The sequence below is a fragment of the Brassica napus genome, chromosome C5, assembly GCF_020379485.1.
Source record: "Brassica napus cultivar Da-Ae chromosome C5, Da-Ae, whole genome shotgun sequence".
Taxonomy (NCBI): domain Eukaryota; kingdom Viridiplantae; phylum Streptophyta; class Magnoliopsida; order Brassicales; family Brassicaceae; genus Brassica; species Brassica napus.
In genome coordinates this window covers 5,516,790-5,540,428 of record NC_063448.1, presented here as the reverse complement: position 1 = coordinate 5,540,428, position 23,639 = coordinate 5,516,790, and the positions used below count along the sequence as shown (strand labels likewise).

The 23,639-nt window shown below is 35.8% G+C and overlaps 4 protein-coding genes and 1 pseudogene across 4 annotated transcripts; 2 read left to right on the top strand and 3 right to left on the bottom strand.

Moving 5' to 3' along the window:
- Nucleotides 1-2,711: 2,711 nt before the first annotated feature.
- On the bottom strand, nt 2,712-3,908 carry LOC125587024. Its single transcript, XM_048757110.1, has one exon. The coding sequence runs from the start codon at nt 3,906-3,908 to the stop codon at nt 2,712-2,714; it is 1,197 nt and encodes a 398-aa protein (XP_048613067.1).
- A 9,446-nt stretch (nt 3,909-13,354) lies between these two features.
- LOC106449326 lies at nt 13,355-14,019 on the top strand. The gene has a single exon (XM_013891102.3). It carries the CDS (start codon nt 13,582-13,584, stop codon nt 13,801-13,803), a length of 222 nt encoding a protein of 73 aa, XP_013746556.2. The 5' UTR covers nt 13,355-13,581; the 3' UTR covers nt 13,804-14,019.
- A 4,261-nt stretch (nt 14,020-18,280) lies between these two features.
- Nucleotides 18,281-19,127, bottom strand: LOC106398377 (annotated as a pseudogene).
- A 57-nt stretch (nt 19,128-19,184) lies between these two features.
- LOC106401476 (V-type proton ATPase subunit C) lies at nt 19,185-21,882 on the top strand. Its single transcript, XM_013842002.3, has 10 exons — nt 19,185-19,430; nt 19,502-19,570; nt 19,653-19,880; nt 20,051-20,118; nt 20,341-20,482; nt 20,581-20,697; nt 20,878-21,003; nt 21,095-21,178; nt 21,287-21,366; nt 21,483-21,882. The coding sequence occupies exons 1-10, from the start codon at nt 19,311-19,313 to the stop codon at nt 21,580-21,582; spliced, it is 1,134 nt and encodes a 377-aa protein (XP_013697456.1). The 5' UTR covers nt 19,185-19,310; the 3' UTR covers nt 21,583-21,882.
- A 204-nt stretch (nt 21,883-22,086) lies between these two features.
- BNAC05G09290D lies at nt 22,087-22,645 on the bottom strand. The gene has a single exon (XM_013840199.3). It carries the CDS (start codon nt 22,518-22,520, stop codon nt 22,185-22,187), a length of 336 nt encoding a protein of 111 aa, XP_013695653.1. The 5' UTR covers nt 22,521-22,645; the 3' UTR covers nt 22,087-22,184.
- Between the last annotated feature and the right edge of the window lie 994 nt (nt 22,646-23,639).

Sequence of the window (23,639 nt, the reverse complement as noted above, 5' to 3'; positions counted from 1 at the left end):
ACACACTCACGAATGAAGTGATACTTCTTGAGTACATGCTTACTCCTTCCATGGAAAACTGGATTCTTGGTTAAAGCAATGGCTGATTTGTTGTCGATCCTAAGCTTGACTCTCTCGCCTTCTTTGCTTAGTATCTCACTCAACAATTTCTTGATCCATATAGCTTGCTTCGCTGCTTCTGTTGTTGCCATGAATTCTGCTTCGCATGATGACAATGCAACCGTCTGCTGCTTCTGCGACGTCCAAGTAATCAGTGATGAACCGTAGTAGAATGCATGTCCTGACGTGCACCTCCAGTCATCGAGATCAATGTTGTGACTGCTGTCTCTATAACCAACGACACTCCTTGACCCATTTTTCTTGAAGAACAGACCGTAGTTTGTTGTTCCTTTCACATATCGCAATATGTGTTTGATGGCTTGTCCGTGAGAGTCTCTCGGATTGTGCATGTATCTGCTAAGAACACCTACTGCGTAACACAGGTCGGGTCTTGTGTGAAGCAGATACCTCAAACATCCTATGATTCTTCTGAACTCGGTAGCATCTATCTCTTGCTCATCTTCAGCTTTTGAAATCTTCAAATTCGCCTCCATTAGAATTTGAGTTGCGTTACACGCTTCCATCTTTGTGTCACGTAGGATTCCTTGAGCATACCTCTCTTGTTTTATCCTGATTCCGTCTGCTCCTTGAATCACCTCTATGCCAAGGTAGTACGTTAGCTTACCTAGATCTGACATCTCGAACTTCTTAGACATCTCCTCCTTGAATTGCCTAATCACCTTAAGTGAAGTTCCTGTCACAAATAAATCATCAACGTAGATGGCAATGATCAAGACGTCTTCTCCTTCAGTCTTGCAGTACACTGATGGTTCCTTCGTGCACTTCTCAAATCTCATCTCCTTGAGAACCTGATCGAGTTTTACATTCCATGCCCTGGGTGCCTGGTGTAACCCATACAAAGCCTTGTGTAACACATACACTCGATCCTCTTCTCCTTTCTTTTCGAAACCTTCAGGTTGAGTTATATACACTAACTCCTTTAGATCTCCATTCAAGAAAGCGGTCTTCACGTCCATGTGATGTATCTCCCAACCGTTCGTTGCTGCGAGGGCTATTAAGAGCCGAATGGTTTCAAGTCTTGCCACTGGTGCAAACACTTCATCGAAATCTATTCCTTCTCTTTGTACATAGCCTTTTTGCCACAAGTCTCGCCTTATACTTGCTCACTGTACCATCCGCCTTTCTCTTGATCTTGAAGATCCACTTCAACCCTATAGGTTTCACTCCAGCCGGTCTATCCACAAGTTCCCATGTCTTGTTTCTTGTGATAGACTCCAACTCGGCCACCATCGCCTCAACCCATTCTCGTACGTGTTCAGCTTCAAAATAGTTCTCTGGCTCGCCATCCACTGTGAGCAACAGCATTGTACTTTCTTGATCTGCAAGTAACACATAATCATCGAGATATCTTGGTTTTGTTATGGTTTGGCCTTGTCTGGTCACCAGCGGTTGACTTCCACCGTTTTGGTTTGCATTGTGATCCGCATCTTCTTCTTCTTCCTCATCTTGGTTTATAGCTTCATGTTCATGATCCTCACCTTGATCATTACCTTCTTCTATATCACCCTCATGTGGAAGCTTAAGCATGCTCGGTTCACAATCAGCTTGGTTTGTTGTAGACGCCCAGTCCCAAGCTTTCTTTTCATTGAAAATCACATCTCTACTCACCATCACCTTCCTTGTGTCTGGATCATAAAGTCTGTAGGCTTTGGAACCCGGCTCAGTTCCAAGATTGACCATACTCTTTGATCTCTCATCCAACTTCTTCAGATAAGGACCAGTGATTTTCGCATGAGCTACACAACAGAATATCCTCAAGTGCTTGATATTTGGTTTCCTCGATGTAAGGCATTCGTATGGCGTTTTGATTTTTCAAGGCTTTTGTAGGAACTCTGTTGATGAGGTAAGTTGAATGTCGTACAACTTCACCCCACAAGTAGTTCGGCATCTTCATTGCCTTCAGCATACTTCTTGTCAATCCCATCAAGGTTCGGTTTCTCCTCTCCACAACACCGTTTTGTTGAGGTGTGTAAGGCGAGGTTAGGTGCCTTTTAACTCCATTCTCTTCACAAAATAGATTGAACTCAGCTGAGGTAAACTCTCCTCCTCTATCGGTGCGAAAGGTTTTGATGGTTGAGCCTGTCTGCTTCTCTACACTCTCTTTAAACCTTTTGAATCGATCGAATACCTCACTCTTCTCCTTCAATAGCATAACCCACATATACCTAGAGAAGTCCTCGATCAAGACAAAGACATACTTATTATTTGCAGGCGTTGGTGGTGTGATTGGACCACACAAATCTCCATGCAATAACTCTAATGGCTTTGTCGCACGAAACATGGCTTTGGTCGGGAATGACTGTTTGATCTGCTTCCTTGCGAGACATGCGTCACACACGCTTTCTTCGTGTGTTACACACGGTATTCCTACGACCATCTCCTTCCTTACGATGTTATTCATCACTCCATAGCTTATATGTCCTAGCCTAGCATGCCACCTCCATGTAGCATCTACGTCCCTGACATGTAAACATTTCGGGTAGCTTATCTCCATAGGGGTCTTGTAGAGACGGTTTGGAGATCTTGTCACACGAACTAGCAACCTTCCATGCGAATCTGTGAGCGTTAAGTAGACATCTTTCATGTTAACCTCACATCCGTTTTCTGTTGCTTGCCCAAGACTCAATATATTGTGCTTCAGATCGGGTATGTACCTTCTTCTCTCCAGTCTTGCACACAAAGGTAACCACACCCTTTCCTACAATGTCAACACACGATCCATCACCAAACTTCACCTTCCCTTTGGTGTTGAGATTCAAACTCGAAAAGAACTCCTTGTTCCCTGTCATGTGATTGCTCGCTCCATTATCCAAATACCAGACACTTGTACTGCCTTTGTCAATATCAAGATTCTTTGGAATCACCTTATCTTCGTTCAAAAACACCACCTTGTGTACATAGAGTGCATCAGCCTCTTCTGTCTCGTTTAGGTTGGTTTCTTGATTCTTCTCTGTCTTTTCAGGACAGACAGTTGCGTAGTGACCATGCTTGTCACATCTCCAACATATCAGCTTTGAACGATTCTTCTTCGAGTTGTTATCTTCAGTGTGTGACGCACGGTTTTGGTTGTGTGACCTACCTCGACCTCTGCCTCTACCGTTCCGTCCTCTTCCTCTACCACGGGAATTCTCATAGCCCCTCTGACTATGCTCTTCATTGTTCGAAAACATCAATTTCCCTTGGTCTTCTTTCTGAGTTTCTTCTCCTACACGCTCCTCGTACGCCTTAAGCCTTCCAACTATGTCTTCAAACCCCGTCGAGTTGAGATCTAGGACTTGCTCAAGTGATGCTACGATCTGGATATACTTGTGTCTTGGAAGACCCTTCAAGAACTTCTTGACCATCTTGGATTTTTCTATGTTTTCTCCCAACGAGGTTGCTTTGGATGATAGGCCCGATATCTTCCCCGCAAAGTCATCGACCGTATCTCCATCATCCATCTTCAACCTATCAAACTCCGTCATCAACGTCTGAAGTCTCACCTCCCTTACACGATCAGCTCCTAGGTGTCGCGACTTGATGGCATTCCAGATCTCTTTTGATGCGGTTTGTTCTCCCACCTGGAGAATCAAAGTCTCTGGAACAGATTGAAACAAAAGAGCTATCGCAACATTGTTCTTCTTTTGATCATCTGAACCGGGTTCGATTGTGTCCCACACTTCATGAACACGTAGTAGAACCTTCATCCTCATCGACCAAACTATGTAGTTTGTCGGTGACAACATCGGACATTGGATGGATGTAGATCCAAAGTCCTTCGTGCGTGGAGCCCTAGTCACGTCAGCCATCTTGCCGTCGCGATCTCTTGTTCACAAGCACCAGGATCTTAAGCTACAACTCAAGCTTAGATAGAGTCTCCAACCTGAGGCTCTGATACCAATTCAGATCTCTTAGAAACACAAGGAGTTATAAGAACAACTTTTCTTATTAGCTTTAGAAACTACTCAAAACTAAAGCTCTCAATATGTTTCTCTCAGATCATATGGAACACCTCTCCATTAGACCTATATTTATATGAAAGACAATTCCCTTTAACATATGGGATATGGAAACACAAACCTAACCTAAATAGAAACTTTCTTTTCCTATTTCTAGGTTTCCTTATTGTGTTTATCTTAACATATTAAACAAGCTTGAAATTATCCAACAATACACACCTATTTAGTTCTAAAATCTTCGTCGTACTTCATCACTTGTATAAAATTTATGGGGTAAACATTTAAAATATATAGCTCATATGGTCTAGATTATGTAATGAGTGGCAGTGATTTTAACGAAAACAAAACGTGAAGAAACTCACCATTGTCTTACAAACCAAGAAAACTAAACAAGTACTGTCTCATAAACTCACTAAACCTCCGAGTTATTCTTTGCAAACTCAATCCCTTTCTCAATGTCTTCAAGGACTTAACCTCGTACTCAGTGAGTCCTTCCAAGTCAGTCTCAATAATAGCTTCCACTCCTTTCTTCCCAAGCTTCACAGTTGATCCAAAGAAAGGAATGTCCTCAAACATGTTGGATTCCACAAAACAGCATTGAAACATGTCATTAGCTCCACCAAGTGCACGCAGCAACGACAAGACAAAACGTTCTGCTCCTCTAGCTTCAAAGTACTCACGATCTGGATTTCCTGCAAAGTAGTCAAGATATTCACTGGTATTATTTATGGAGTAGGTGATCTCGGAGGTCCACAAGATGATATCGTCCTTGTATAAGATGACATGGGGGTGTCGTTTTGGAGAAAAGTGGCAGAGCGGTTAAGCTGCAATGACCACCAATAACAGGGACGTGCACATCTTCCACATATAGCACAAATCGCTCAGCAACAAAAGCTCTTGCCAACTCAGTTTCTGGTGTCATGAGACCAAACAACTTCTTAGGATCATATACTCCTCTTTGTTTCAAGACCTCTGCAGACATTGGTACAATTGAGTTGAGCATTCGGTTTGAAATGATGATGAAAGCATCGGGGCAGTGATCAGCAACTTCCTCAACACAATATTGCGTTGGCAATGAAGTTGTCTTCAAGGTGTTCCTTCTGCCTTTGGAAAGGGAGTATCAATAACTACCACATTAGTGTCCTTTAGTGTTTGAGTAAAAACGAAGCGTTGAGACCAACGGGCTTTTCTTGAGCGAAGTTGACAAAGCCGGTCCAATCCCAAGAGAAGAACCAATAATGGTCACTTTGGATGAACAATTGACATTCTCCACATATAGCTTCTTGTTGTCAGATGATGCATGTGCTTTTGTGGACAGAGACTTGGTGTGAGAGTGTGAAACTTAGAGGTTGAGCTAAAGACCACAGCTTGGGATGTTCTAAACACTGGAAGTGGATGAATAAGAAACTGGGAAAGAAGAGGATGCCATTTTTCCCCCTGCCACATGACAGATTCATATGAGTGCAAACATATAATTAATTGAAATCTACCAAAAATATGTCTATGTGTCAAACAAAATAAGCAGATCGAGAAGAACTGAAGCAAGTAACCATCTTTCTATGTACGATGGAAACCATAACTTTTTCAGCCAAAAACTGTAATCGGATTCAACATAAAAGAAGATCCTTTTAGAACCAAGACCCTAACCCACGAGAAGAAACGCAAACCAGACCGAGAACATATATACGATTCATGGGAGCCAAATAGCAAACGTAACTACGTAAGTGCGAGACGTCCAACGATGGATGATACACGAATCAAATCGTAAATGTAGTAAACAAGAACAGGTTGATTATTGAATCGTATATGTCAGGGTGTAAAGAACCAAACTTTAAAAGGAAAAGAGGAGTTTCAAAAGAAACCTATGAGAGAGAGAGAGAGTGCTCATCGCTGCAAAACGAAGATGAGAGATGAAGAGGGTTTCCGATTTCAGTAGCAAGCACGAGTCTTTAGTGGTTTAGGGTTTAGAGAGACACTATATGAACGAGTCTTTACTGAGTAGAATAAAAAGCATTCTTGTCACCTAAATTTCTATTTAGGACCCTTTTACACTTGTCTCAAAATTTTCTATTTGGAATAAAACCTGGGGGCCAACTCGCGTGATGTTATATATTTGTTAATGTTTGATGTGTTAATAGAAAAACGTATGGTTTAGCAACGTAATGACCTAAAATGGAAATGGTACATCTAAAATGGTTAGTAGAAACTGAATCGCATGATGGTTATGTCCCAAGATATAATAATTAATGGTATAATCAGCATGTGCGTAGGGTTTTTAATAGTATTGATGGTATAATAATCAGGATGCGCGTAGGGTTTTAATATATTAATTAATGAACTTCATTAATATATGAGACGTATAAAGAAAACATGATGACGGCATGAAGAATAGTTTCATGTTTATTAGTTGATCAAGTTACACATTAAGTAAACGAATAAATCATGAGATGATATAGTAAATGAAAATATATTACTTGTGTGACAAGGAACAAACTTTTCACAATGCTTAATTGTATGGGTTGTGTTGCACTAACACTCCTTCCCGTTAAGGGAATATAGATTTTATCGCTGAACAAAACTGTCTTCATTCTCCTTTCTCTATCAGCATTTTGGCATCATCAATGTCCCAATTCTTTCCTAGAGAGCGACACCATCTCCTTTAACATTCAGACTAAAAAAAAAACCCCCAAAAACCAACAAGACCCACAGTCCCCATTTCAGACCACCAGTAGTAATTTTTTTTTAACCAGGACAACAAAAACTTAACAGACTCTTTCATTCTGTTTTCAAAACAATATAGAATTGTGTTTTGAAGCACACAACATAAATATTTTGACCTCTGCGGCTCTAGCCCAGCATTGTTCATAAGCAGAAACACTTATCCGTGCCATTCTGTCCGCTGACACACACAAATCTGTCATACACCCATATCAAAATCCAACTGCAAGAGACCGAGAGAGAAGAGAAAAACTAGCAAACAACAGATTTTTTTTTTTTTTTTTTGTATCTTTACCGAAATTTAGCATATCAATATCTCAAATGTTTCATTCAGTTAGTTAAGCCATATCTATATGGTTAACGGTGAAAGAACAAGCATGAAAGTACTCAATGTCTATAATTCAATGTACTGCATATCAGTTTGGTCATAAGCCAATCGTGATAATTGACAACACCAATTGGAAAGGGTTTCACAAAAGAAGAGCTTTTTCTTGGAAGGAGCATTAGATGGAAGCTTGCTCCAATCTTCTTGCACAAAGGTAATGAAAGATCACAAACTACAAATCAACAGTAATTTTAAGTACAGCTCACTTCATTGTCACGTTGCTTGCTGCAGTCCACATCACCCTCTAGTTTGAAGCCTGAAGCAGCCGTTACATTTCACAAGCTCTAATAAAGACACCAGGACTTATTAATTAAATTTCTCTAGCTGCAACCATCAAATTAAATTTTTGCTAGCTAACCCAGTAGTCGTTGTTGTGTGGGTTAACAAGTCAAGGTGAATACCCACTTGAACATTTTTTTTTATAAAGCTTAAACGCATTCACAGTTTACTTTACACAAACCACCAGCAATCCAACAAGTGTATCCAGAACTTTGCTAAAGAGTTTCTCAACTTGTATAAATTTCAAGATACTAAATAACACAAGAAATTCTGTTCTCCTCCTCACCTCCATACCCTCCGTTTGTCCGCCTCCTGAAAACCAACCGCCCAAACGACGTCGCTTAATTAGAAATCGCTTAATGATCTCTTTGGAGACCGTGTGACTATGGGTCTTGAAGATGAGCGCAAGACTTGGCCTCGAGGGGAACTAATTGTGCATTTTCCAAAGTATGATAACCTCTAATTCGCCGGAATTTCGAGAGCAAATACGGTGCCTATACCGAGATTATCAGTAGCTCCTAGAGCCGAAGGATGTCGTCGGCTACTATGGTTTGGGGAAACATTGGAGATTTTGACTGGAGAGAGGGAAAGCAGGTGATCTAGAGTTTTGCTTTTACCAAAAAGAAAATTCAAAGGAGAGTAAAAAAAATATTTTACCGTCCTCTCGTTTCTTTACCATGATTACCTTTTATTCAATCTTAATCCAGAATGACTGGTTTTTGTTTTGCCTTTCTACTCAAATCCACTTATATTTTATTTTGTTTACTAGTATTGACCCATGTGAATATTTTTTTTAAAAGATAAATAATTGGATAGTATGGATTGCACATTATTTTGAAGAACACACGAAAAATCTAAATATCAGATTTTTCAACCATTTTAGAAAATCATATTTATCGAGAAAGACTTCAAAACCTTAGAAAATACTAAATCATTGAAAAACCCATTTGTCTCGTTACCAATTATTTTTCGGACAGAACCTAGGGTGAACCTTTAAATTCACCCCAGCTTTTAGCACCAATCAAATTTCCACATAGATTATTAATTAAAAAATATTAAATTAAACAAAAAATAGTTATAAAAAATAAAAAATACTAATTTTAAAGACGCTAACGCTTCCACATAAACCCTAAACCCTAAATCTTAAATTCAAAACCCTATACCCTAAATTCTAAACCCAAGTCCAAATACCTAAACCCAAACTCTATACCCTAAACCCTAATCCTAAACCCTAAACCCTAATCCTAGACCCTAAACCTAAACCCTATATCCTTATACCCTAATCCTAGACCCTAAACCCAAACCCTAAACCCTAATCCTAGACCCTAAATCCAAATTATATACTTTAAAGCCAAAAAATAGACTATAAACCTAAATCCTATACCCTAAACCCAAGTCTTAGACCCTAAACTTAAACCTTAACCCAAACCCTATAGCATCTAAGTTTGGGGTTTGGGTTTAGGGTTTACCGTTTGGGTTTTAGGTCTAGGATTTGGATTTAGGGTATAGGTTTTGGGTTTGGGTTTAAGATTTACGGTTTGGGTTTAAGATTTACCGTTTGGACTTATGGTTAAAGTTTTGGGTTTAGGGTATATAATTTGGGTTTAAGGTTTATGGTTTGGGTTTAGGGTCTAGGATTTGAGTTTAGGGTATAGAGTTTAGGTTTATAGTCTAGTTTTTTGGTTTATGGTATATAATTTGGGTTTAGGGTCTATGATTAGGGTTTAGGGTATAGGGTTTGGGTTTAGGGGTTTGGATTTGGGTTTAGAATTTAGGGTATGGGGTTTTGAATTTAAGATTTAGGGTTTAGGGTTTACGTGGAAGCGTTAACGTCGTTAAAATTAAATTTTTTATTTTTTGTAGCTATTTTTTATTTAATTTAATATTTTTTTAATTAATAATCTATTTGAAAATTTGATTGGTGCTAAAGAATGGAGTGAATTTAAAAGTTCACCATAAGGGGTGAACTAAGTTCTGTCCTTTTTTTTGCACTAAAAAGGATGTAGTAGATTGAAAAATAATTTCCAGTTGTATTGATATATCAAATATTTGAAAGAAAACAATATTGTGTATTGAAAAGACCAAGAAAAGAAACGACTGCAGTAATATAAACCTGAAGCTACGAATATCTCTGTTAATTTTGTCTCCCATTGCCTCGTAGCAACACTGATTTTGCAATCTTCAGTGCTTAGACCATGTGCAATGGTGAGACCAACGCATGAATCTTTAGCAATTTTTTAATAATTTTTTTTTGATTTGAATAGTTAAGGATTCGAATCAAAACTGATCGTCCAATGGTGTTCCCGAAGATAGAATCCTTAGAAAAATTATTAATTTTTTTTAATTGAAATTAAATTTATAGAAATCGCTATTTAAAACCATTCTATAGCAATGATAGCAATGATAAAGTCTGATTAAGTAGTTAGATATTGGGTTCTAATATTACAAATTCATAAGATTACAAGTTCGATAAAATCTGATTAAGTATGTAGATATTGTAAGAATCTGTTTAGACAGCATATATACATATTGGGTGATCCATTTTCAGTTTCCTAAATGAAACGGTAAGGAATATTAAGACAAAGCCATAGAAAAAAGAGACTTAAACCTTGTACTTGCTTGGTTAATAGAGAAACAGAGTATATTACAAGTCGATCAATACAAGGTTGGTGACAATACCATTATAGAGAGGAGAATACTGATGAAAAGGAAACAAAGCAAAAGGAAACAATGCGGAAACATTCTCATATTAAGCAAAACAAAAACTTGAGCGTTTCAATTTCAAACAACAAGGCAATATAAACAAAATCCAATACCAACTGTACAAGATTAAGCCGGAGATCTAACCGGAAATTTCCTAAATCTTGAAAACACACAAACAAAAATTAACAGAAAACAAAGAGAGGTTCCGGGATTTACAATTAACAAACCTAGGACAAGTACAATCAATTTCTACCGATTCCATTACAAATTTATGGAGAATAACCATGGGCCAATCAAATTGATAGAGTACGGATAGATACTTTATGAATCTACACTCCAGAGTTTTCGAACAACAGTCGGATCAGATGGTTAATTAATCAAATATTAAGCTAATCGTTAATCGGAAAGTACTGCAAATACCTTCAAAGATGACGAACGAAACGATTGTCTCTTCTGTGTTTGAGGGCGGATGGATGATGAACACTTGCGCCTACCGAAAGAACGGAGAAAGCAGTAAAGCAAGAGACGTGGTGGGAGATGAAGAGGAAGATTATAAAGGAGCCATGGTGGGAGATGATGGAGCGAGGAGAGATCGAGAGAGAGCGTGGGAGGAGAGATAGAGAGAGACACGTGTGTTAAGGATTGAGTCCTTCCAATCCCTCTTGAAGGATTGATCCTTAGCTAATTAAACCAAAATAATAATATTATATTGAAATAATGCTAAGGATTAACGGTAAGGACTCATCTAAAATCACCGTTGCAGCTGCCCTTATGTTTAATCTCACCCCTACAACCATACCTAAACCAATTTTCTTTCTGAATATCTGAAAGATTAAACTATAGAGAACAAAATATTAAGTTGCTCACCCATGGTTTGTTGGAGGATGTTTTCAATCAAGCTTTTGATGTAAAATCTATATAGTACAGTAGAAAAAAAATCAGTGAAGTAATTGAAACGCATTTACTTTTTTTTATCAGAAGCTCTTCTTCTGCATTTGTGTCTGCTTTTATCTTCATTTTCTTTCTTTCTCCTTTTCATCTAAAATCTTTTTGTTCTAATCAAATCTCCAGCAATTAAGATTTACTCTTCATTTTTTTTTTGAATGAATGTTAATATTTTATTCAATCAAAAACTCTTTTGTGCTACATTTACAATGCTTCATATGTAAGAACATATTTCTTATACATTTTATAATCTATATTTTTCTATAAACTTAAAAATGGCCTTGTTGAAAATTAGAATCTAAGTCCATTCTCTAACCTTGTGTAACCCATTCTCTGAACCGATGAAAATTTGTTCCTAATGTTTCTCTCCATGATCATGATCAGAATTGTTGTATTCAAAAGCTTCTCCCCATGAATAATCGTTTGGAAAATATACCTCAATGTGAACTGCTTTGTAGTGTTCTGATATGTGGAGATCAAATCTACTATCTCCCTCCAACTTCTCGTATAATCTCTTCCTATCAGTCCTGCAAGGTTCTCCCACACAACCTCAGAGAATCTGCATTCAAAAAACAGATGGTTCCCGGTTTCCAATGGTTCATCACACAGAGAGCAAGCATTATTGACAGGTCCTCTCCACTTCGTCATCTTATCGCCTGTAGATAGTATATTATATATAGCTATTCATGCGAGGGATGTAAATCTTGGAGTAGCATACCTGAATCAAACTCCTTGAGGGATGTAAATCTTGGAGTAGCATACCTGAATCAAACTCCTTTACTCCATGAACATTTAGTTCCTCGTGATCTTAGCAACTCTCAAGTTGCCTTAGTTGAGAATTTATTTTTGAATTTATCATCACCTATTCTCCACTCACCAACATCAGTCACATAATATGACAGTTTTGTGACATATTTTTAGTTGGTAATTGTAACAAATTTGTTACTTTTTATATTGTTGCTATTTGAAATGAAATGGTTACTCCAGTAATGCGTAGCAAACACCGTGACATTTTTGTTACCAAAAAAGATTTGTGACAGACGGTATTGTAACCGTTTTAATTGGTCACAAATACATCATAATATTATTATTGTGACGAAATATTTATTATTGTGACTACAAAATTATTTTTTAGTATATTTTAATATTATTTTAAATTATTTGACAAGTGACGTTAGTTGATTCTATACTTACCTTTAATTTTTACATCTAGGTTAAATAAATAAAAATTAAAAATCATCTACCAATCAAATTATAATAATTTCTCAAGATTTCACTAGTGTTCGATACATATTTGAAAGTCATTTAATTGTCTTTTCATTTAATATATATGAAGATTTTAATCAATTTATGTATTTTAAAACTATATACAGTATATATGTAATTTTAAATTCTAATTTTTTTTAAACTTTTTATGTTCTAGTTAGTTATTTGAAAGAAATAACTTGACAATTTATGATGTTTGGAACAGTATAAAACAGTAAAAATATTATATGTGAGTATTATCAAATGCTAACAATTACTATTGCTTGCAAGCAATGTGTATGTCTTAGCCGCAGAATCAACTAGCCGTTTAGTAATATAACGGAAACCATGGTGACACTGAGACATGAAAAATGACAAAATTGGCGTTATGTTCTAGTGTTCAGCCGCGGTTTTTCATCCTGAAACTTGTGTACACTTGTCGCTTGAATTATCTGTGGCTGTGGCCTCATGGTTTATGGCTCCTTTCATCCAGGTTTTGATACTTTTTGGAAATAGTTTACTCTAATAAAAGTGTGTTTTCACATGCTCTGTGTAAAATTAATATAGAAATATCAAATAACCACTCCTGTCTGAAACACTCCTGTCTAGTAATGTAGTGATATTTGAAGCAATAAACAAAATATTTTGTTGTTTTCAGATTTCCATTATTATTAACAAACATCGTGACAATAATTTCTCTTGTATATATTTGTTTATGTTTTATTCGATCCAACATAAATACACGTGATATAATCATATTATTTTAATGTGTCCTGCGACATTCACTAGACATCCACGAGCTAATCCAAATTCAAAAGGTCAAAAGTTGAACCTAACAAAACATATTAAAACCAAAAGAATTGGTTCGATCATATCATCTTCTTTGCAGAAACAAACCATGGTATAAAAATCCAACGAATCTTCCACAAATTAGGAATCTTTTATATTATTTAACTTAAATAATCACCAGCTTTCAGCAGAAGTAAATTCCTATTATAGGGAAAGCACGTTTTCATTTGTGGAAAAACAATCCAAAGACATAAAATATCTGCGTATGTAATTATTTGTGCCAAACAACATGGGACATAACGCCCACAGGTTTTACCCCCTCTATAAATTAATAACTTTCAGTCTTTCACTTCAACTCCATCAAGAAACTTCAAACTGCCAAACAAAGCATTTCTTTCAAATTTCAATCACCAAAAACAATCCCAAATTAAGTCTTTTCACTTCTTGATTCCTATTCCAATGGATGTCTACATATCTGAAGAGTATGTCAACCGCAGGAGAATGGAGAAAAAAGCTGCAGCTGTTGCCGGAAAGAATCTGAGGTTCGGCTTTTGTGCATGCGATAGACTGGAGAAGAGAAAAAGCATTCCTCAGATACCAGAACCTCGGCCGGAGAATGAGTTTCGGGTCACCCGCGGTGGTGTTTATGAGAGTTGTGTTTTCCAATGCTTCTCGCCGTAATAACCAGAGCGTTCGCGTTTAGTGATTCAAACGTACGTAGACGCAGTTGCATATGCATGGGCTGTTATATTAGCTGTAGCTCTTGTATTTGTATTTCTTGGTTTTTAACCTTTTCATGCTACTAATAGTGTATTTATAGCGGGGTTTTTAATAACTACGAGTGTGTTTATCCATAAACTACAACAATGTATAATTAATAGATTCTAGATAGCTAAATCCTAAAAATAAGATATGTCAAGTAGTGTGATAAAAATATTGAACGACATCAATTGAAAAGATAGTAGATAAAGAACAATCAGACTTTTGGAATAAAAACAAAAGCTCTTAATTACTCTAATCAGTTAATCAATAAGACAAAGTGTTAAAACGAAACTATACAGCTGGTCGCATTCTTAGAGTCAAAAGTTCAACAGATCGAGCAATGCGAAAATTATGTAAACTGACTCGGCTATGCGGTTATTTCGGAAAACCCTTCTACAAAATCGATTAACTTTGGGTTAAGCTTGGTCATTGCTGACCGGGTATATGCGTCCGGTTAAAGCGAGCGATTCTTGAATTATCGATGTGGGCCATTGAAAACCAAATAGAGTGATGAAATGAAGTTCTGTTCTTGTAGCCCGGCTTCCTAGTTGTAGCCCAAGTACTCTATCGAAAGTTAGCCCATGATTGCTTTTGACGAGTAGACTACAAATGCATACGTCGGTTGGTTTTGTTTGTTAGTCTTTTAATTTTGTGCAGGAAAAATAATGTATACCTATGACAAAAAGCTACTTAACTGATCCCAAGTGTATCTGTTAGATTCGGGTTTAATTACTAGGTTCCAACTTAAAACCAATTAGTGATTACTGGATTGACCATAACCCTTTATATATTACTTAATATCCCTTAGAATTTCCGATGTAGGATATATATCCCTAATACTCTTCCTCGAGATAATGACTCTTATCGGCCAGAAATCTCGAAACTTTAGGATATTTATACTCGGTCGAACGAGTTTAACACAACCTTTATATCCGGTTGGAAGGGTTAATCACGATCTTTATACCCGGTCAGAAAGGTTAATTTTTAATTTTAATTAGAAATTTAGGGTATTTAGGATCTGGACTCTGATACCATGTTAGATTCGGGTTTAATTATGGACTTCCTACTTAAAATCAATTGGTGATTAGTGGATTGGCTCTAACCCTTTATATATTATTTAATGTTTTTTAGAATTTCAGATATATATCCGTAATAGTATCAATAAATCAGTTTTAGGTTATCCTTGACTAACCAGCTGCACCAATGGCACAATAACACGGTCACCTCAGTTCTCATACAGGTTTATTATCTAAGATGTTATATCCCCTATATATTAATTTATATATTAATTGAAAAACATTTGAAAAAATGTAAACTCAATTTTGTATTAATTAAAAAATGTCTCAATGTATATGTGGCACTCAATTAGGTAGTCAATTACATTCAATTGAAAAATAAGTAGGTCCACATTCGATTTTTATATGTTGTTAGATACATAAGTTGGTCAAACTATATGATATAATGATATGATATGCTATTTTCTTTCCTTAAATAAAACCTACAGAATTACCATAAATGACTAATATATATATGACAATTAATGATTTTAATAATAAAGATTTGATAACAATTTATATCTCCTCCATTATTTTTGTTTAATTTTATATTAATAAAATAAATTAAACAATCAAATTAGCTATAAAAGTAAAATTTAGATTTTTTTCGTATATGTTATATTTTGAATTTTTAAAAACGATAATAAATGACTAAAACTATTAAAATTATTATATTAAAAATTAATGATCAATGGTTTAACATTTTTATTATAAGAAGATACACATGATTTTAAAACCATATAAGTAAAAAATATCATTTAATAATAAAATAAATATATATATATATATATATATATAGATTAAACACTATATACCATAAGATTACATAAATATTTTAATATTAAAACTTTCAATGAATTTTCAAGAAAATTTATAAATTATAAACTTATTAAAGATTTCAGATTGAAAATTTTGTTGCCGATGATTTAAATATTTTGTTATAAAACGATATGAATGATCATAGAACCGTATGATTATAAATTCTTATTTAATAAATAACTATACAAAATATACTATTCTTAGAAAAATAGGTTGGTCCATCTTAACTTATATTACACTTTTTATTAAATTAACTATCGAATTGATAAATAACGTACCAAAAAATGTTTTGCACTTTCCTTAAATAAAAGCTACGAAATTACCTAATATGATTAACGTATATGTGAAAATTAATTATTATGAATAATAAATATTTGATAACAATTTTTGTATCTTAGTTCTTTTTTTAATTTTATATTATTAAAAGATATTAAAAATCACAGTAAATATATAATAAAAACATTTATTATTTTTCTTATATGTTATATTTTGAATTTTTCAAAACGTCTATAAATTATTAGAAATTTGAAGATCCACACTCTGAAAAATTTGTGATCAATAGATTATTTTTTTGTCAAAATAAGTTACAAATGATCATAAAATTGTATTAATATTAACTTTTATTTAATATTATAAGAAGATACACATGATTTTAAAACCATATGAGTAAAAGATATCATTTAATAATAAAACATATATATATATATATAGATTAAACTATATACCATAAGATTACATAAATATTTTAATATTAAAACTTTCAATGAATTTTCAAAAACATTTATAAATTATAAACTTATTAAAGATTTCACATTGAAAATTTTGTTATCGATGATTTAAATATTCAATTATAAAATGATATGAATGATCATAGAACTGTATGATTATAAATTCTCATTAAATAAATGACTATATAAAATATACTATTCTTAGAAAAATAGGTTGGTCCATCTTAACTTACATTATATTTTTTATTAAACTAACTATCGAATTGATAAATAATCTACCAAATTTGTTTTTGCACTTTCCTTCATTAGAAACTATGAAATTACCTAATATGATTAACGTATATATGAAAATTAATTATTATGAATAATAAATATTTGATAACAATTTTGGTATCTTAGTTTTTTTTTAAATTTTATATTATTGAAAGATATTAAAAAATCACATTAAATATATAATAAAAACATTTCATATATGTTATATTTTGAATTTTTCGAAACATCTATATATTATTAGAAATTTGAAGATTTCCACTTTGAAAATTTTGTGATCAATAGATTATTTTTTTGTTATAATAAGTTACAAATGATCATAAAATATAACGCATATGAATTTTTATTTAATAAATATTCAAACTAAATAATATATATATATATATATATATATATATAAATACTAATGATTTAAAGCAACAAGATTAGCTGATCAATTTAGTGGTTCAGTTGAAATATTTCAAAAGTATGTGAAAGACAAAAGTCAAAGTAAATATGGATTTAGAATAATAGTTATATTTTACTAACCGAAATACCAAAAAAAACCGAACCGAACCGAAACCAACCCGATATCCGGATTGAACACCCCTAATCCAAATGAAGCCAAACTATTGTTTCATTCTCCAAAATATAATAAAAATAATAACTTAATTCCGCGCAAGGCGCGGGTGTTAGTATGGAAAATATAGTGTGAATCGCCTAAGATAAGTATGAAATACGTGGGTGTATGTGATTGATTTGGACCGTACACATTAATGTATATACAATATAATCATATTTAAAAAATATAATCATATATATTACACTTTTCTTTCTATATATCAGTTTAGTAAAAAAATCTATATCGAACATTTCCAGATTCAGACATATATATAGATCTGGTTCATATTATTTAGTTTTAAATCCATCACGACAGAACAAAACTCTTATCTCTATTCTTTATTAAACTGATAAAATACTGCTAAAAGATAAGAAAAGACTTTGAAAATGAATAAATTCTGATCATGGTGCAAACAAGTTGTATATTAGCCAACAAAAAAACAAAACAAACAACTTCAAATTTTAAAATTATTAAAAGTAACAAATGAGAAGAAGAGCCGACTCTAGAGATGGGCATAAAAGGAGCAAATTGAGAAAATGAAAAGAGTAACAAGAGAGAAGATAGGTTTTACATGAAGAAGAGAGTCTGATATATAGTAGCCAAGGATGACTTGCCTGCGTTTAGTTCTTCCCAATGATTCAATCTTCTGTGTGTGTTTCAAATCAATAACTAGCATTCTTAAAACAGTTTGTTAAAAGTTGATTGAATCTTGAGGTCTATGTTTCAGGCAGTCTCCTTGGCTATCTTAATATGCTCTCTTTGTTCATGTTATACCAGTATCTTCTTCCTATAATATATGAAAAATCTATGTCTAATTATTATTTATGGTTTTAACTCTGCTTTCAACATTTAAAAACGTTATGAATTTGCAATTGCGACCATCTGTAAATGGTTTTCGGACTTTATCATGCTAACTTGAGTGAAGTATAGGAGTTGTTGTTGGCCTAAAAGATTTTTTCGTTCTGCTTACTAAATCTCTTACATTGCAAAAACATTATTAGATATAAAGATCACTGAACAGAGACGAACTCTCTTTAGAATGAAAGGAACTAATAACACATGATTTCTTAACACTAACCTTGACTATAGCTAATAAGGCTTAAGCGTCACTATCGTCGCTGCTATCATCATCCTCGTTGTTGTTGCCGCCGCCACAGTCATTGGAGATGTAGACTCCAGGCTGTATCGATCGCCTCCTAGTTCTCGACGGGAGGATGTTATCCAAATCCACCTCCGCCAATGGATCATCTGAGGTCGAACTCATCACCGTCTTCGTCTTCTTCATCATCACTATCGTGACTTTCACCAAGTTCGATCAATCTTCCTTTCCCTTTGTCCTCTCTCGAGATGCCTTTACCTTTCCTGTCAATCGAATCATCCTCCTCTTCCTCTTCCTTTCCAACTCCATCTTGCTTCTCTTCAGCTGCAAAATCACGGCTATCCTCTTCCGACACAGAACAAACAGCTTTCTCAAGCGAAACCGATGCTTCTGTAGAAGAATTCAGATTCTCTACATCGCTTACACTAACTTCTTCGTCTCTGGACTCAGGATTAAGCTTCTGAGCCTTGTTTGCCTGGCCTTGGCAACAGAGATCCGGTTTCCTTTTAACCGGAAACGAAGAGTCCGGTTTATTCTCAACGTCCGCCGCATAGATTAAAAGCTCTTCCTTGCGATCCGCAGACGGAAACAAACTAGCAACCCTAAAGATCAATGTAACTTCCAGTCAACCCGCGTAGTTTTCTGTTATCTTTAACTTGGATCTAGCCCATTAGCCTATTGGCCCATTGGCCCATTAACTTTACTTCCAGTCAGGTGGAGAACGTGAACCGGACTAATGCTATTATATTACCGGTTTGGTTTACTACTCGTTTAGCAATATATTTCAAACCGGTTATCCATTATTGATTGAAGAAGTAGAGAGATCCATCGGAGAAGAAGAAGACAGAGAAACAATGACTTCGAGGTACTGGGTGGTGTCTCTGCCAGTGAAGGAGGACTCTTCTTCCACCACCTTGTGGAATCGTCTTCAAGAGCAGATCTCCAAGCATTCCTTCGACACTCCGGTTTATCGGGTACGCGATTGAAAATTATCGACAGAGATCTTGTGATTGCGATCTAATAATCTCTTCGATTTGTTTCGCAGTTCAACATTCCTAATCTTCGTGTTGGAACCTTAGATTCTCTACTCGCTCTCGGCGATGATCTGCTCAAGGTAAATTCGTCTTCCGATTGGATCATTATTTGGAATTTTGCTGCTGTTGGTGGTGGTGATTATAATAAAATGAGATGTGTAGTCGAACAGCTTCGTGGAGGGAGTTTCTCAGAAGATAAGGAGACAGATCGAGGAGCTGGAGAGGATCTCTGGTGTTGAGAGCAATGCCCTTACAGTTGATGGAGTTCCTGTTGATTCTTATCTCACCAGGTTTGTATGGGATGAAGCTAAGTACCCAACAATGTCACCTCTCAAGGAGGTTGTTGACAGTATTCAGTCTCAGGTTGCCAAGATTGAGGATGATCTCAAGGTATTTCACCTTAACCTTTAGCTGAATGAGTCCTTTTGTCTACAATTCTCTGCTAGTTTCTTTGTAAAGAGTAGCTTGTAGATCTCGTTTTACGTTATGGTTAGAATTTTCTTATTGTGATTTGATGAAATTATGGTGTTTGTTGACTCTGATTGCACTTGTTATTCAAGGTTCGTGTAGCTGAATATAACAACGTCCGCGGTCAACTCAATGCCATTAACCGAAAGCAAAGTGGAAGGTAAAAAGCTTTTGTTTTCTTTCCCTTATTCCTACTTTGATTTCTCAATCGGTCTATGTTTGCTTGAAACATATTCTTCCATGTAAAGGATTTAGTTGGTTTTCCAGAATAATGACTGCTATTGGTCTTTTATCTGTTTCTCTCTGCTTAGATTTTTCACATATATATTTTGTGGCAAATGTGTGGCTGATCTTCCTCCCTTTTTTTGTTGTTTTGTTTCAGCTTAGCTGTTCGTGACCTATCAAACTTGGTTAAGCCAGAAGATGTTGTCACGTCTGAACATCTACTGACTCTTCTTGCAGTTGTTCCAAAGTATTCTCAAAAGGACTGGTTAGCATGCTACGAGACATTGACCGACTTTGTGGTAAAATTATTAATTATTGTTGAGTTCCATACACCAACGTTGAAACTATTACTTTGTCGCAACAGTGTTTCTAATCAATTTATTCCAACTCTTCCCAGGTTCCCAGGTCCTCGAAGAAATTGTTTGAGGATAATGAGTATGCTCTTTACACCGTCACTCTTTTTACTCGTGTTGCAGACAATTACAGGACAAGTGCCCGCGAGAAAGGGTTCCAAGTGAGTATTTCTAGTCAAGTTCCCGATATTACCTCTAGAGCTTTCTTAGAAGTTAGAAATAATCATCTGCCAGTTGCTGTGATTTGTCCTTACAACTGTTGTATTCACTGTGCAAGTTGCGACCCTTGGTTGATTCTCAAGGTTTGTAAATCATATGTTGTACACCTTTGTCTCTTTTAGATTCGTGACTTTGAACACAGCGTTGAAGCACAAGAGACTCGCAAACAAGAGCTTGAAAAGTTGGTTCAGGATCAGGAAAGCTTGAGAAGCTCTCTTTTGCAGTGGTGCTACACCAGTTACGGAGAGGTACACAGTAACTTTGTATTGCTATGCTCTTGTATTATCATCTTAGAGATCAAAACCTGATTTTATTTTGATCTTCGATTGATATCTGCAGGTTTTCAGCTCCTGGATGCATTTCTGTGCTGTGCGTATATTCGCTGAGAGCATTATGCGATATGGTTTACCTCCGGCTTTCTTGGTAAATTAAGAGTACAAGCTATGCTTTTCTAAAAAAAAAAAATCCCTCAACACTGTTAACTCCATTACCAAATTACTTTCTCTCGTCTCATGAGTTGTTATTTTCCAGGCATGTGTCTTGTCTCCGGCTGTAAAAAGTGAAAAGAAAGTCCGCTCCATTCTTGAACGCTTGTGTGATTCTACCAACAGGTATGTTAAAAAGTCTCTGCCTTATCTATTATAAAGGTGGATTCATCTATAATAAGTAGGAAGGCAGGTTTCAGTTTGAATTTTCGAGTCTGATGATTGTATGAAAAACAATGCAGTGGATACTGGAAAAGCGAGGAGGATGCAGGAGCCATGGCTGGTTTAGCCGGTGACTCCGAGACGCATCCTTATGTCTCCTTCACGATCAACCTTGCTTAAAGTTGATGAGAGATGGCTTGATGCTTCTTCTACGTTTATGCCTTCATCTGTTATATTTGTTTGTGTTCTATATATTTCATTGTTATTATATTTTGATTTTTTTTTTTGTTTCAAAATAAAAGAAGGGAAATGAAGGTGGCACTCAAGAGAGAGATGTTACTGTAATATTATTTTGGCCGGAGTCTTGTTAGATTCCGATGAGTTTCTGATACTTGTGGACGAGCAGAGGTTATACAGTTGTTAAAGCCTTTCGTCATTTTGTCACTTTGTTGCATTATTAAGCTGTTTCGTTTTTGTCTCCTTTTGTTTTGGTCTGAATGAAATTATTATTGGTATTTTCGAAACAAGCTATTTGGTGTCGGAAATGTTCTGGAGGTGGTGCAAGTGCAACACATGTGATCACTTTAGAAATAATATTCCAGCCTTTCATTAGACTAACATTGAAAGAAATTATACTGCTTAATTGTATTTGTTTTATTTAAACAAAATACGCATACACACACGTATTAACGGTGTAGTATAGATTGAATTTCGTGAAATTAAGAACAAAAAAAAAAGACTCAAAAGAGGAACGATGACACTGTAAAATCGAACTACAAAGATTACAACATTAATGAAGTAACAGTCACACAGATACCAACAATGACCAGAACCAAAGAGAGATCAGGACGGAGCTGCATCGACATGCCTACAACATTCCCATTAAACTGGCCTGAGCTTGGACCATGCGCGGGTGCTTCTGGAACAGGAGAGGCAGCAGTATCGAATGACCGGTTTTTGGTCGGAGAAGGGAAAAATGAAGACATATCTGGTGCATTGATATACGGTAAGACAGCAGGAGAAGCTGAGATTGTGGATCCGCTGAAAACCAGATCCCATTGAACCGACACAGCGATCAAGAGAAACACTGAAAGCGAGAAGCTAGAAGACAGACCCATAGGTGTTTCTATTTTTTACTTCTTCTGTTCTGCAAAAGAAAGATAGCTTTTCCAGAAGATTATAAATAATAGAACAGAGAAGGAGACAGATTCCTTTGTTTCCATGTGTGTGTGTGCGTGTCTTACTTAGAAACAACGAAGTGAATGAATGTGTTCACGGACTAAAGTATGGGTCCTTTAACTGTTACACATGCCTGTTTTTTTGGTTTCTTCCTCTTAAGTAATGTGATTGCATTTACCCTTTTTCACTTCTACCACCTAAGGGTAACAAGTAGAAAAACCTCTCTGGGTCTGCAAAGTTTGTGGCAATAGCTTGTAATCTGCAAAACTTGTTGATCTTCTTCAACAGACTAAAATGGAGTGTGAAGGTCTTGTAATAATTTAACAGCTCATTCTTGTTCTGAGATTTTTTTTTTAAATAAGTATTATAAATAAAATCTCCCCGATAAATCGAAAATCAGATACAGTTACAAGCTTGTTTTGAACAAAATATTGAAATCAATCTATTACAATCCTAGCATCTCCCGCCCACTAAACCCGGCACATTTCGCTAGTTTGTTTTTTGAAATCCTTCGACTTTGGTAGCCGTTCTCTACCATCGACGTAACCCTCGGAAAAGTGAAGCTCTCCTCATTGCTGAAGATATGTTCTCCACTAAACTTGCAACTTTCTCTGTCTATGAAGCTCAAACGACTAAAGGGGAGGATTCAAATACTTACTGAGGCCTTGCGAACCAAAGCCGAAATGTATGAAACGCCACACGACGCCTTGAACCACATCCCAAGTGGAGCAAGCGTTCGCTTCAGCCGCCAACGAAACCTGCAAAAAGGCGCTTCAGCCGCCGAAACCTGCAGAAAGACGGGTTGTATTCGTCGCCACACCATGAAAAAAAGCCTCAAAACCTACACAAGAAAGCCAGCAACACCACCGCAGGAGGAACAAGACCAACACCACGGTGCAGGGATGTGAGAATTTAGATAGTAAAAAGAATTCGATGGCGATGATGATGATGACGACGCTGCAACAGTCTAAGATGAGCGGTATCGTTTAACCACTTTACCTTCCAACCGGTTTTCCACAAATGATGTAACATGCTCACAGAGGAAGTCTCCACACAGA